A 15,880-nucleotide genomic window follows, 5' to 3' on the forward strand; every position below is an offset into this window, starting at 1 on the left:
ATGACCCAGGCTGAGGCTGGGGCACAGAGGTGAAGAACTGAAACACTGAGGTATTTAACTCTTCAATAAAACTCCTTGTCAAGTCAACATCGGAACGGTAGACCAAATGATGTTTTTGAATGCTTTTAAATGGGAGTAAATTCAAATGGAATGTTACCTTAATGATTAAGTTAACTCTTCATTTTAATTTTCTCCCATTTCAAAGTGTCGCATTTACAAACAGCAGGACTATTGCTTCTAATGGCCAGTAGACACTGTGCCATATATAGGACTGGAAAATACAGTCATTTTTTAAATGGGGGCAATTTGAAGTGAGAAAACTGTGCCTCATTATTAATAATTTTTTTAGAACATCTTTCTGCACTTGAAATTTTTCTCATTTAAAAAAAATGTTTCTATGTGTTATACATTGAACCGTGTCACACATGGCGAAAGGTATGTCCTGTGCCACATACGCCTATGACACATGCTCTCAGTCACTCATACACATATATCCTATTCATACACATACATGTTCATACATCACCAAAGACCACACTCTCACTGAAACACAAGGCAGTCCGGTCATAGTATTTTTTTTCAAACTATAGTACTTGGCTCTATGGACATTAAGCTTTAAGTCAATGAAACCGGGCGTGGGGGTGTCTGGTAACAATGTGCAAGTTGTTTAGCCTTCAGTAGAGCATGATGATTTTCCCTGATCAGAAGGAGCTCTCATTACAGAAAAGGCTGGAGAAGCCTAAGGTTAGGAATCTGCGGCTAGAAGCCTCTATCAGATATACAAAATATCAAATGTTTTATTTAATTAATAAACACAAAAAAATACAAAAATCGAAATTTCAATATAATTGGGAAGGTTGAAGCTTTTAAAAATGCTGTTTTATTTCTAAAAAACAAAACAATAGGCCAGATTGTAGAATATGTCACTGTCTTTTTTGCTCCTACTGCATGCTCTTTTTCTGTTGGTGCACACAGTGCTTCAATTGAGCCCACAAACTGTCCATAGTAGATTCCATTTGTTGTACTTGTGTTGCTCCCATGATTTAAATTTAATGTTTAGCCTCCAGCTTGAAACTACTTCATATTTACAGTGTTTATATTTTTTCAATTTTGACTTTTAAATATAAATATACTTTATTAATTTGCTGATATTATTTAATTTTCTTAACAGTTGCGGATTCCCTGATTAAGCATTTTTGGCCCATTGGGTCCCAGAAGCCCAGTTTAAGAACAAGAGTCAGAAAGGCAGCAAAGGAAGTAAGAGAAAGAGTGAGATAAAGAGACAAAGTGTATGGTGGAGGAAGAAGAGGCATCAAGTGAAATCAAAATTAGGTAGCCTTGTTATTCAGCAGCTCCGGCATTTGGCAGCTCTGGTGACAGGTTTCTAAGAAAAACGTCCTATATATTAAGCAAAGTAAAGGATATAAATCAGGGATGTTTCCTATGCTGGAGAAATTGATCACATACACATTCTCATCTCTGCAGGGATACCCTCTTATCAACAGATGACAAACTTCCAGAGGCACCCGTCTCCTCACCTATAAAGCGGACTTTGGCTTGCCATGGGCTCAGATCCATTATGGCTGCTATCTCTTGAAGCACATACTTCTGTGTGGACTGAAGGTTCACCTGCTGGATCAAGCATCGTGGAATGTAGTCCATCAGCTCCTGCCTGAAAAGAACAGAAACGCCACCTCAGAATTAGACAACACCCTCCCGGCCACATGTAAAGAATGAAAATGTAGGACTTCTCAGCCACCTTCAACACTGTTGGCCATCAAGTACCTATCCACACTCTAAAGTCTTGAATGAGATCCCCTGGCAACATTGTTATTTCTTCTACCTATCCAACCAATACCAGTTCATGCACAAGGGCAACTCAATGTCCAACTAACTCTTTATCAAATGTAGAGTCCCCCAGGGTTCCACCTTGTCCCCAATACATTTCAACCACTATATACCCCCTGAATACAGTCCTCATCATAATTCATCAATATGCCAAAGACGTACAAACATACTTTAAAGTCTTTTCTGCTCCAAACAGCCTATGCCTTAAACACTCTTAACCTCATCCAAATCTGGGTGCCCTGCACCAACCTAAAATTCAACTCCACCATAACAGAATATCTGTGATTTTATGAGAACAACAACAACTAGTTCAATCCTAACTCAACCAAATTAACCTAGATGGATTCAAACCCCAACTTTCACCAACATCAAGTCATTTGGAATCACACTCTACACCAACCTTACCGTTAAGGTAAACATTGTGAAGAAAACCAAGACCGCCTGGTACAAGCTCTCTCTTTTAAAGAAAGTGAAACCAATTAACATCAAGGGAGCAGGGAAAATGCATTTTTGATCCCAATTTAAGGGGCACTACTGGTATAATGAGAGTACTTTAACCACCTTACCCTGTGCAACATTGGTTATAAGGAGCAACAGATATTATGTGAGGTACCCAATGGGGTAGAATAATGTAGGTCATGTCTGAAAAGGCACAGAGATGAGTGAAAACTACCACACAGCATGCTCTATTTGAGACCGCTCTAGGACTGTCTCCTGCCGTCGCTGGAGGTGTTTCACTGATCTGTATAATTTAACAGCTGGCGAATTTTCTCATGCACCCATTCTCGTTACTGTACACCAATATAAACGTCACCTGAATAAAACGTCCTGTAATGTGTCTTGCAGGAACCCTGGTGCAGTACCTTACCATTGGAGTTGTTTGAGGGAAGACACGTCACCGGTCAGTTATTATTGTGCCTTTCACTCCTGGGACTATTGGTGGGTGATGTTCAAGAGGGATCTGTCTGCTTCTTGATCTTGCGAGTGACCTTCATTAGCTCGCTATCATGGAAGCTGGAGCCCTTGAGGGATAATTGGGAATTAATTTGTCCAACAAGCACTTCATCCGATCAACTGTAGGGTCACGTCTAGTCAGGGAGCGAGCATTGGAGTGAAACTACAGCAGAAATCAGTTAAGTCTTAGTTTCTTGCTTTGCCACATTCTTCATTATCTTCTTGCAGGTGAGTATGAGCTTTTTTATAATTGATTTGAGACTACTGTGGCATGATGACAAGAAAGTATAGAGATGCTTGAAATTCTCACCACTGATCAGGGGAATGATATCCCGTCTTGAAATTCTTGTGATATTTTTGGGGGTAGCCAAAATTATCTAAATTTTGGTTAAACCCTTTCTGCAGTCAGTTTGAATAACTGTTTCACCAGTAAACTGAGATCGGATTGTATTTCCATCAATGCGATAGGTTTTTGCCTTTATGTCTATTACTGCTCCTAAAAATGTTAAGCTTCTAGGCAGTTGTTAGAGAGGATTTCTCACTGATAACGAGTCCCAGTCTTACACAGGCCAATATTGCATTTTTTTTAGTCCTTTGGTCATTCAGTCGTCCTGGTTTGGGTATACCTGGTATGCCTAGACGTCAAAGGAAGACTGCAACTGGAACTATGCACTTATTAAATATCCTGAAAGCAGATCGGAGGACTAAAGGAATGCGCAAAACTTATAGTGGAGACTTGCTACCTCTAACCTAAGGTAGACGCAATGCTTTTATTGGACAAGTATATGAAAGTAGATGTCCATGAGGTCTAACGTTACCATGTGCTTGTGCCTCATACGTAACTGTAGAACCTCTTGAAGAACTACCATTCTGAATTACTTTTTTTTTAGAAACAGATTTAGTTGTCTGAAGTTCAGAAAGGGTGCCACTCTTTTGACACTTTCTTTTTGATGAGAAAGTATTTGAAATAGAACGCAATGTTCGGAATTTTAGGCACATGGCCGATAGATCCCTTTGGTAGGATGTTGCAAATCGCTGCTTTCAACGATCTTTGACCCTGTGCAGAGGAGTCATTTGTGGATGTTGAAGAAATTCTAGTGTGTTTCCATGCTGGAACATATTGAGCACCCATATGTCTGTGGTGATCTTTACCCAGCTGTTGTAGAAAGCAGAGATTCTACTCAATACCAGGCCTTAGATCCGGCAGGGAGGAATGTAGGATCTGGTGCCTGGAAGTTGTCAATGGCATTGACGAACAAGCTACTTTCCTCTGGTTAATACCTTATCTGGTAGAGACCATCTAGCTGCAGTTTCCTTGCCCTAGATTAATCCTCAGGCATCAGATTGGATCCAGAAACTTTTCAAGCAGTACCTTTGCATATCAGTAGGTGGCGGTGTTTGGCTCCGTGTTGGCATCATCCACGCCGGAGGGGACATGTGCATTGCCTATATAGGCGCCACCCCAGTATGCTGACATTAGATACTTTTCACAAACTTTTCACGTCAGAGGCACAGAGCCAAAATGTTGCTGTTATGTACTAATGTACAGACACTAAGGACCTCATAAGGGTACCCATGTGGAGAAATCTGTTCATAAAGCAGCTGAATGGGTGGGTCAGTAAGGAATCTGCAGCTAGATAGAGTCTCTATCAGATACGGTGTTACCAAAGGTAAATAACTTGTTCATCTGATAGAGAAATCTAGCCGCAGATTCCTTACCTTATAATAGATACCCAAGCAATACCTCTCCAGAGGTTGGTCTGAGAACAGATTTAGACCAGGAAGCCCTGAAAACTAAACAGGCAAACTGCCCGGGACAATGGACCAACAATCCAGCCAACAGGGTTTGGTAAACGTGTGCAGAGATGCCCACGTTACAGCCTGTCCAGGACAGGGACTCCACGAGCTAACACACTGGTCGCACCCTTGGCTCTGGTGGATGAGCATGCACGCCAATGTGTAGCAGATCTTAATGCAGAGCACTATCCACCGTGAGATGGTCAGTTTCTGCATGGCCTTCCCTTTCTTTGCCCCAAAGAGCTCAATGAAAAGTTGATCATTCACCCAAAACTCTCTAGTATGATCAATGTAGAATGAGAACTCTTTTTTTGGGTCCAGTCGGTGGAGTCTCTACTCCTCTTCGGAAGAGTGAGGTGGAGCAAAGAAGTTAGGCAGGGAGATGGCTTGGCCTACATGAAAAGGTGTTACTCCTGTTGAGGGGAAAGAGACACATGTTTTCAGAACCAGTTTGTCTGGGAAGAAAGATGTTTAAGGAGGGTGCACAGAAAGTGCTTGCAGCTCACTAACTCTCCTGGCCAATGTAATGGCCACTAGAAAGGCAGGTTTTATGTTTAATAAGCGAAGATCGCAATTGTGCAAGGGCTTAAAGGGCGCACATATAAGGAAGATTAAAACTAGATTCTGGTCCCACTGGGGCATGATGAAGGGTTTTGGAGGGAACATATGATGTGGTCCCTAAAGAAAACAAGTCACAACTAGTGGCAAACAGGACAGGCTGATATGATAACCGCAAGGATGCCAATACGACTGAAATGTACTCTTTACAGTACCCAGAGCAAAGCCTTGATGGGCCAATTCGTGAACAAACCACAAAACATCAGATAAGTGTGCAGAAAGGGGATTAACCTGTTTGGATGACTATCAAGACACAAATTTATTCCAATGGCAGGCATATACAGTCTTGTTCTAGGGACCCGTGGCTGCCATAAGGACATCACAGGCTTCAGAAGGGACGTTAAAAATGGTCAACTGTTGCTGCTCAATATTCATGCATGAAGGCAGAGTGTGCACAGGTTCGGGTGCAGGACCCTGCCCTGTTTCTTTGATAGAAGATCCTCATGAAGGGGCACCCTGACCGGAGGACAGATGCTCATGCTCAGGAGTTCTGGATGCCATACTCTCTGTGCCCAATCCGGAACCACTGAATGACTTGGGCCCAATTGTTAATGATCTTCTGCAGAACTCTGGGCCAGATTGGTATTGACGGAAAGGAGGCCAGATCTTCACTTGAGGCAAAAAGCGTCTCCGAACCAGAATTGTCTTGGAAGCTCCAGAGCACAGAAGTGCTGGCATTGCGCATTCTCTACAGTGGCAAATAGATCTAACCAATCTCTAAAGCAGCCTTGACCACCTCCGGATGGAGATGCCATTCATGATCCGCTAGGGAGCCACTGCTGAGTTTGTCCGCTCTGGCGTTCAGAGAGCCCTCTAGATCCTGATCACCAAGGAAATGCCTTGACTTTCCAGCATGACGGGAGACGCAGGGCCTCTTGACAGAGGGTCCACGGCTCCACCTTGTTTGTTGGAATACCACATGGTGGTGGTGTTGTCTGTAAAGACCTGACCTAGCCCCTCCTTGATGGAAGGAAGAAAGGCTTTCAATGCCAGACGGATCACCCACAACTCCAGCTAGTTGATGTGGAGCTTTGACTCTGCCAGAGGCCTGATCCCACCGATCTCCTCCTCTCCCAGATGGCGAGACCAACCCAAGACTGACTTATCTGTCCCTACATTCATGGGCAATTTGTAGAACCCACAGGTCTAAGGTAAATGTGTATTCTGCCCCCCACTAACCACAAGTGACTTCCTGACTAGGGCAAAAATGGTCCTAGGTTGCTTGTGTTCCAGTTCAGGGAGGACCTGGTCTGGCAATTCAGGATGGACTGTTCCAATGAGGAGAAATGTCAAGACTGATTTGGATACAGCTGGTTCCAAACGGAGGCTGCATGGTGGGCAAAAAACTGTTGATTGGGAAGCCGCCAAAGTGATTGCCAGTGTCTGAGATTAATTCAAGCATTCCATCCATCACCTTGTTATTTTCGAATTTGACACCCTTAGTGTGCCGGGTATGCCCGAATTTGAGTCTGGGCTCACTGTGCCACAGGAAGCAAGCTTAAGCTGGCAGAAAAGCCCTAACTAGGGCAAAACTGGTCTTAGGTTTTCTTGTGTTCTGGTTCAGGGAGTACCTGGCCTAGCAATTCAGGCTGGACTGTTACCATGAGGAGCAGGGTCAAGACTGATTTGCATATGGCTGGGTCCAAACGGAGAGGGCATGGAGCATAAAAAAACGGTGGATTTGGATGAGGCCCCAGCGATTGCCAGTGACTGAGATTAATTCAAGCATTCCATCCATCACTTTGTTCTTTTTGCAGTATGGTGGATGGCAAAGGAAACTAATCACTAACTCCAGCTGCGGTATGGGGTAAGAATCAGAGGACTGGGGTGGAGTCCCACCCATTCAGTGCAAACTGCGCACTTCTTTCCTGGAGTGGGAGCAATAGGAGGAAGACTCCAGTTTGGACTTCTTTTTTTTTTTTTTTTTTTTTTTTTTTGGAAAACCTTTATTTAACAGTATGTGCAAACAAATACGGGCCTACAACCCTCAGGCCGGCCTCGACAATAAAGGGCACATCAGCAAGCAATTATACGACTCAGCAGCATATCAGTACAAGCACGAATAGACCAAATTACGTTATACACAATTGTGCCGCCGAGCGCCAGGATGATGAGGTTTAAGTTTTATAAAGTCTTGAAATAAGTCCATAGCAACAGGTCTGGAAGGATCCGAATCAGAGCAATGCAGTTAGGACTATAGTGGGCAACGATCATCAGAAGAGTCAGCAAGCATTATCCGTAAGGTAATCAATCGCACTCAATGAAATCAGGATAGAAAAGAAGCATATCACATGACGATCCCCAGCACTACCCACAAGTTCCCAATCCTCCCCTCGACCCAAGAAATAAGAAAGGAAAGAGCAAACGAGAAAGGTAAAGAGTAGAAAGGGAGAAGAGAAAGAGAGAAAAGAAAGAAAAAGGAGGCCCATAGAAAAAAACAACAAGGAAATATACCCCCCACCCTACACGCATGCAGAGGCTACGGCCTACCCCCCCTAGCAGTGTGTCTGTCGCCCCAAAAGAGTACCCGAAATGTAGGAGAAGAGAAAGAGAAGAAAAAGAAAAAGAATGTCACGGTTGATCGGAGGAGGGCCGAGGATCTATTCAATACAAGCAAAATCGTTACCCGCGGTCACCCAACCCCAGGCCCCGACCTAACACCCTGCTACATGTACCTCCAACAGTCACAAGTCCCAGTCCCAGCCATATACGTATCAATGTGCAACAAGAAAACCCCCCTTCCTCAGCCTTGGCCCCTTCGAATCTGCAGTCCAACAGAATCCAATTGCAGTACAGCCAACCTGGACGGGATGGGCCACCATGGAGTCCGTTGCAGCAATCGAGGGGTAAGAGACAAGTCAAACTGGAACGAAGCTCGATAGTAAAGGACCACAGAATGCGCCACTGCTATGCGGTGGCTAGTACAACAGGGAGCAGGACGATGCATAAGTCCCAGAGTAGCGGCCGGCCGATGTACAGGAAGCAAGTCCAGGAGGACGCTCAGAAACGTGGCACCAAAGGACAAAGGAGATGGGCAAAACGGCGGCTGAGGCACAAGCTCCGGCCATACCAAGGGAGCAGGATTGTCAGACTCCTCCAGGGCAGAGCCGAGGAGTACCGCAGCGGGCACTGGGACACGTCCCCCCGTCACTGCCACATACCTCAACTCGGGTGATCCACCGACAGTCGACTGAAGATGTGGCTTAACATGCCGCACTGGAGAATCATCATGGCCAGCTGAAAAAGTCCGATCAAACCGGTCCTCCAAACCAGTGGCAGAGTCGCGGAAGGCCAACCACAGGTCCTCCAGTGCTGCCAGGATGTCGCGAAGCCCCAGCGGTGGATCAAGGATGGAGGGTGCTGTTGCGTCCGCCATCTTAGGCAAGCAACCATCGAGCGCCCCGGGAAGCAAGCCCCCCTCACCAGCCATCGCTATCTGGAAAGTGATGAGCTCTCTGCGGGGCCCCGGTGGTGCGGGAAGCGTGGAGGCAGCCGGTCGTGGAAAGGCTTCAAGGACAGGGGAATCTGTGGTGCAGGGAAACCCACCGGCGAGACCAGGGCTTCCGATGCGGAAGATGGCGTCCGCTGCTGTAGGCTGCAACAAAGAAGCGATCCCGGCCCTCTCCCAGCTGGGTCGGGATACAGTATACGGGAGCTGGATACAATGTTGCGAGCGGGGCGCGCTGGGCAGCCGAGCATGGAAAAGGCTGCTGCGAGAATCCCAGCGCCGCGCTCCAGGTCCGGTGCACCGGCTCCTCCCTCTCCACAGCGGCCGCTGCTATCGTTGTCGCCGCCGGCCGTCCCCACTAAACAATGGCCCGGCTGCGACCTCTTGGAAGGCCGGAATGGAAACCGGGGCTCAACTCCGCCGGGGCAGCTCCGTTTTCGACCGGAGTCAAAGTATCGTGGTCAGGAACGTGGCGCAGGTAAGCGTAGGGCTCGGAGGCGCAGGATGCTTGCCAGGATATCGACGAAGGGCGAAAGGGTCGGCGGAGCCGAAGAGCTAGGCGGCCATCTCGGCTGAAGGCTAGGCTCCTCCCCCCAGTTTGGACTTCTTATGTTTAAACTGAGACTTCCTATTAGACTTACTTGAGGATGGGGACACGGATCGGGATCGGATCTTGGAATGGGACCACAATTTGGACCGTGGCCAGCCTTGTTCCTTGTGCTCTGCGACAAAGCTTTACCTCCTGTTTCCTGGTGGTTTTCATATGCATTAGAGCACATTTGTTTCAAGACTTCAAATCATTCTTGGATCTGAGCCACTAAAGCCGCGAAAGACAGATGTCATGCTGTGCTCTGATCGACATATTCTTCCTGCAGATGTGGCAAAGCTTAAAGCCAGTAGTTTTCTGGAGACACATCCCTAGCAACTTCCACAAAACCATTTTTTTGAAAGTCAGTAAAACACACAAAAGTTCAGAAGAGGAGCTCCGTCAAAGTGCATGGAAAAAAGTCAGCGCTCAAGGGTGGTGCCCATATGTGGCTCCATGCCATCACTTTCGGGGGGAGGGCAGAGCCACCACGGAATCCAATGGTACCACCTAACAGTGTGTGAGGGCAACTGCTAGAAAGTTTCCTGATCCAATAGATTGTTTGAATTTAAAAGGTGAGGAATCGGTGGTTTGATGTATCCATCAGAATGTGCAATAACGCCAAGAGCCATGAACTGATATAGAACCAAGCCTGGTAGAAACAAAAAACACTCAATTAGGCCGAATCCTAAAGAAGAGGATATAAGCCCAACCCCTGAAAAAAGTACTGAACCTAAACTAGTGCAAAAAGAACAATTGATGGACAGAATGTAGAACAATGTCATACTTTCACCCCAGTACAGAGATCTGACCCCAAAATCCATTGTTTTTTGCTCCCCGTGCCATTCCAGTTTGAACCCAGCCATATGCAAATCAGTCTTGATCCTGCGCCCAATGGGAACAGTCCAACCCAAACTAGACCACAGTCTGCCAGTTAGAGATACACTTCTAAATAGGTTAAAGTTCAACATAAGAGGATGTAAATAAAAACTGGACCTGAATCTGACATAAGGGTCTGTTAGCTCAACTACGCTCAAATCTGACAGGCTATAAACCCAAATAGGCCTGTTCCTGTCAAGTAGAAATACAACAAACTATGGCAATTGTAACACAACACACTCGCATTTCAACTAGACTCAACTCTGGCAGAAAAGCCAGTAATTTGAACTGGACTCAAGTCTACGAGAAAGGACCTTAAACAAACTAGGCAAACTTACAGTAATTGTCTATCCTACACATGTGCATTTCCAGACTGTGACAGCTGCTAAAGGCTTGGTGCACCCTTCGGGTGTTTCCTCAGAGCACATATGAATAAGGTAAGAGGTCTGAGCAGTTTCAGACATACTTGGAAGGCGGGTCAGCAAGTCCTTTGACAAGGTGCTGCAATGCAGCGAGGATGCCTGTCTGTTTCTCCAGGGGTACAGTTCTATCCATCATGAATAGCTTGCGGTTCTGATACTCCCAGAGCACCTGTGATAAAAGTGGCAGAAGATAAGGGAAAGTTACTTATCTACTTGTTATTCTAATTCACCACAATGGTATTCTAGTTAAATTCATAAAATGTTTGAACACATTTGATTATTTATTTAAAAATAAAAATGGAAAACATCATTTGGCGCTAAAAACAGAATTAGACACCAGGTCGCGGAAAAACACAATCAAAAGAAGAAATACATGTTCTTGTTACCTCGAGCCACAAAACAATAGGTTGGTAACATAAGAAAACGAAATCAAATTTCTTTTCAGTATTCAACTTGCATGGAATGAAAATAATGTAGCAAAAATTCCCTTTAAGGAGGTGATGGGGAGGAGGAAAGGGAATGAAAAAGGAACAGAAGGGAAAGGAGGTAGGCAAGTGCGTGAGGAAATACTCTAAATCACAAAACCAGTTATCCAACAGTTGTCATAGCTGTCACATGTCCCAATGATATACAACAGTAAGAACGAGTTAAGGCAGAAAGGAAAAACTATCAGAATCATCCACAGTTAGGGGAAACATAACTTCCAGGTCTCTTATGGACTGCAGATAAGACTATTTAGGTGCAACCTAGCTGCCTCAAGCTAAGTGCTAGCCACATTTAGTACCAAAATCCCAGCAGGGCTCAAACCAAGGATTCTCACCCCATTGGTTAACCTCTCTCCAAATGGCTTGGAGGTGTTGTTTCTTACTTTGAGTCTTATGACTGAAGTCTTATAGGATCAGGATACACCTGCACTCATGTTGAGTGCTTCTTTTAAGGAGGCGCACCTTTAAAAATACCATTGTCGATGTCGTCAAGAGTCACAATGACAGAATCTCCATTGATGTTTGGGCGAGAGATCCCTTTATGAGCATGGATGCTACATTCCCTCCTCACCATTAGTACAACGTGGGCAATCTGCAAAAAAAAGTCTCATCCTAACCATGAAATCCTGTTTAGTAGGTGTGGAAGTTATCCCCACCACCGAATTTTAGCAACCCTCTTTGCAGTTGCCAGCATTACAGTTCTGCTCTCCAACTATGTATGACACTGCTCACGTTCTATCAGTTGTCGAATCTCCAGATCTGATAGTTGTGCTTGCGTCTCCACTTTACTCAGGTTGACATCCACCACTGCATTCAGACCAGTCATTCTACCCTACATTTTTCTCATTCTTGCCTCCATTGCAGAGGCACACTTCTCCACATTACAGAGCCGCAGTGTGATGTTCTCTAATGCTGTCAGCATTTCCTTTAGACCACTAAGAACTTATGGGTTTAATCATCACTAACTCTTTTCTATTTGTGAGTCTTGGAGGGGTTAAAAGTCCACGTTGTTTCGCCTGGATTGTTTACCTGCCACCCTCAAACAGTGGAGGAACACTCCTGCTAACTACAGTAAATCCTGTTCCCTTAGGGAGAAGCACTACTGCACCGATTATCCATCACTTCAACCAGGCACCACAGACAGCTGTCAGCTAAGAGGACTCTGTTCTCCAATCCTCATCAGGCAATGCAGGGTCTTACCCACTCCACTGGTACAGTGGCATCTCCTGAAGGCATCGGGATATAAACGGCCTCCCTTGTCATGTCTGGCAGAGACCCTAACTCCAACGTCTTTGCATACATTTCAGATAGCTTTGGAGCTAGGAGGGTCATGTACACCAGGTAAAGTTCTACAGGTAGGCCATCCATACCAGGGGTCTTGTCCCACACCAGCTCTTTGATAGCTTCCCAAATTTCAGGTACAGAGATAGCTCCTCCGAGCACAACTGGATCGGCCCCAGACAGCTGCGACAACACCGCCCTAGCAAGGAAAGCCTCAAGCCCCTCCTCTGGTGTGGGGTCAAGTGCCGCATTAAGCTGTCCATAATTGTGTGTAAACACATCATGGACGGCCTCCTGGGAGTACACATCTCCCCCCCCCTCCGGTCCAGCTATCTGTGTGATGGGGCACACCCTGTTCTCCGGACAAGTCAGTCATGGGAGCAGCTTACCAGCCCAGCCCCCTTCCACATGTGCAGACGACAGATACTCATGTTTGTTTGGGACATGGAGACTTTCTAGCGCAGTCGCGTGTCTTTTTTGTTCTTCATGTACGGAATGCAAGGGTGGTCTGGGACTCCCTTCTCTAATCGCTGGATGTCATCTTCCAGTCCTCCTAGAGCATTCTCACGGTGCTCACTGATTGGCTGAGGCAGTAACTTCGAGCATCCCATTCAACAATGGTGAGATGCAGTGTGAGTGTTGGTGCTGAAATATTCCACAATCGTGTCTGCCAGGGCATCACTGAAAGTGGGTTCATTCAAAAAATGTGACGGGAGCCGCCAAGTGAGAATGAGCGAGATAAGCTTACCCCATTGAACTCACATTATCAGTGGGTTATGGTCTGAGAGCGTTTGTCAGAGATACTCTGTGTGTGTGACCAGTGCTGTGACCCTTAAAGAGGACACTAATTTGTCAAGGCGGTCATGTAAGTCATAGACGAGGGAGTGAAATGAATACTTCCTTCGACCCATGTTGCACAAGCACCATATATCATGGAGGTCCTAATGGCCCAACCAAAGTACTGTGCCTGTCAGACAGTTGGGGAGCTACTAATCGTTAACTGTAGCCAATTAGGCCTCCCTAAGGTTATGACGTAGGGGCCTTCGGTGCCAATGTCCATCCTCCCAACCTCTGAGGGCAACACAGGTCGCACCCATATAAACGCCCCCAAAATCCTGTAGCATAGAGCGGTCATTAACATAGCTCCCGTCCACTAGGTGTGTCTCTTAGAGTACGGCTACATCTATACCACTGAGTGACAGGTATATCAATATTTTGTATTGTTTGCTGACTGATCCCATCCTCCAAATTTTCCAGGTGAGGAATGAGTATTTCGTCACTCTCTCTGTCATATCTGGCATAATCTCCAAGTCCTTCTCCTCTCCCCCACCAGGTGCCCAAGCCTTCACTGCATCCCCCCTACCAATGAGCCAACTCGCCACACCCCGACTTCTCTGGTATCTTCATGACAGTATGTTAAAGTATTTACATGCCAAAACTGGGTACTTCTAAAACAACTATCCCAAACTCCCCCACCCCTGGTTGAAAAGGTAATATCCCTTAGTCAAAAACAGTAAACATAACTCAGTGATGAAGACCAAACCTCCAGAGTCATATCAATCAATCACTACTTGTATAGCACAGCGCATCACATGTGAGGGCGATCCAGGCGCTGGGCTTCGGTTCTTAGTCTTAGAGCCAGGTCTTGAGTCCCTTCCTGTAATCTGTCAACAAGGGTGATGTTCGAAGGTGGAGGGACAGGGTGTTCCTGAGTTTGGTGGAGAGGTGGGAGAAGGATCGTCTTCCAGTGCGGCAGTGGCAGATGCGCTGTCGGTGAGAGGGCGAGGTGAGCAGAGGTTTCTGGATGGTTGGTGGTAGTTCAGAAGGTGGTTCATGTATGCCGGTCCTTGGCCGTGGAGGGCTTTGTAGGCTTTGGTCAGAAGCTTGAATTGGCATCATTTCTGGATGGGAAGCCAGTGGAGGTCTCTCAGGTGCTGGGTTATGTGGGTTCTTTTGGGCAAGTTAAGGATCAGTCTGGCTGCTGTGTACTGGATCATCTGGAACCTTCAAGAGTTCGGTGGTGGTGCTTGCATAGTGTGTGTTGCCATAGTCCAGACGGTTGGTGAAGAGGGCCTGCGTCACTGTTTTCCTGGTGACGAGGGGAAGTCATTTGAAGATTCTGTAGAGCATGCGGAGAGTGTGGAAGCAAGCTGAGGAGCTGATGCTGTCAAGCTGTTTCATGGAGAGTTCGCTGTCCAGGATGATGCCGAGGTTACGTGCTTGGTCTTTAGGAGTGGGGGTATGTCCAAGTTCTGCTGGCCACCAGGAGTCGTGCCAAAGGGAGGTGTGGCTGCTGAAAATCAGCAATTTGATCTTGTTGGTGTTGAGCTTCAGGCAGTTGTCTGTCATCCAGGCTACGACGTTCTTCATGCAGTTGTGGAAGTTGGTTTTCGTCATGGTGGGGTCCGCTGAGAGTGGGGTGTCATCAGCATAGAAACTGATGTTGAGAGTTCTGAAAATGTCTGCTAGTAACGTCACGTAGACGTTGAAGAAGGTGGGACTGATAGATGAACCTTGCAGGATGCCGCAGATGATGCCTTTGGGCAGTGTGGTGAAGGGGGGGGAGACAGATTCTCTGGGTGCGTACCAGTAAGGAAATAGCGACATAAGGGGGGTGTCCATGGAAAGTGTCTGCTGCAACAACCACTCAGGAGGTTATTTTGCCTCCTGTCCCCTTCGAGCAAATGAATGCATGATCCACTGGCCAGGAGCTAGTCCACTCTGCTACAGTAAATGTCATACTGCCGACAGGTGCCCTTAACCACATATCATGCATCCAGGCAGTGGTCCCCTCCTCTTAATCAGTGCCTCAGAAGACAGATTCTGCTCCCCACAGTATTTAGAGGTTGTCTGTTAGCCTGGGCATGACCTGAGGGCCAAATGTTAAGATTTTTCGTAAGGTGTCAGAATCCAAGCTTTCAGATGCTGAATCAGTGCGTTGCTCTGTGGAATCGTCTTGCGACCATGCATGGAAATATGTCGCCACATTAAGCGCCTCCACCTTCCCCTGCTCTATCTGTTTTCTGGTAGGCCTCTATGTTTGAGCTATTCCTCGCTGGTTCTGTCCCTGACGCTTGGGGAGCAAAGCACCATTAGTCCCTGCTTCATAGTTATCAAGCCAATCTCAGTCTTCAACTGTGTCACTGAAGAACAGAGTGCGGTCATCCACTATACTTTTGAGTCTAGCTGAGAAGACTAGCAAGTACCTTATGACCCACTCTCGCAGCTATTTTTTACTCTCTATTGTTGGACCATCATGGTTTTATCCAGGGAGATGGTGACCAATGCGTTGTCCATGTTGAAGCGGCGTGCTAATCAGGCCTTGTTCAGTATGAAGTCTCTGTCTCTTTAGAATAGCAAGTGTGCCACCACCGGGCGCAGGGCTGCTCTGGTACGCTATGCGCCAGTTCCAAAGCGTTTAATTTCTTCAATAGTCCCTTGGGGCGATCTCCTTCACCAGCGAGGCTTCCAGGAAGGTGACCATGTCTGCTCTCTCCACTTTTCAGACAGTTACATCACTCTGATGTTATTGCAGCAGCTTCTCTCCTCTGCGTCCTCCGTT

At 46.4% G+C, this 15,880-nt stretch overlaps 1 protein-coding gene across 1 annotated transcript in view; it reads right to left on the reverse strand.

The window, feature by feature from the left end:
* The window catches only part of MYO15B (myosin XVB), a 1,465,505-nt gene that overhangs the window by 195,509 nt on the left and 1,254,116 nt on the right, over nucleotides 1–15,880 (reverse strand). The window contains exons 54-55 of the mRNA XM_085614939.1: nucleotides 10,597–10,721; nucleotides 1,539–1,672 (exon numbers count right to left, since the gene is read on the reverse strand). Of these exons, the coding sequence (XP_085471065.1) occupies nucleotides 1,539–1,672; nucleotides 10,597–10,721 (259 nt within the window). The remainder of the gene's footprint in view (nucleotides 1–1,538; nucleotides 1,673–10,596; nucleotides 10,722–15,880) is intronic.

This window comes from Triturus cristatus, chromosome 7, assembly GCF_964204655.1.
Source record: "Triturus cristatus chromosome 7, aTriCri1.1, whole genome shotgun sequence".
Taxonomy (NCBI): Eukaryota; Metazoa; Chordata; class Amphibia; order Caudata; family Salamandridae; genus Triturus; species Triturus cristatus.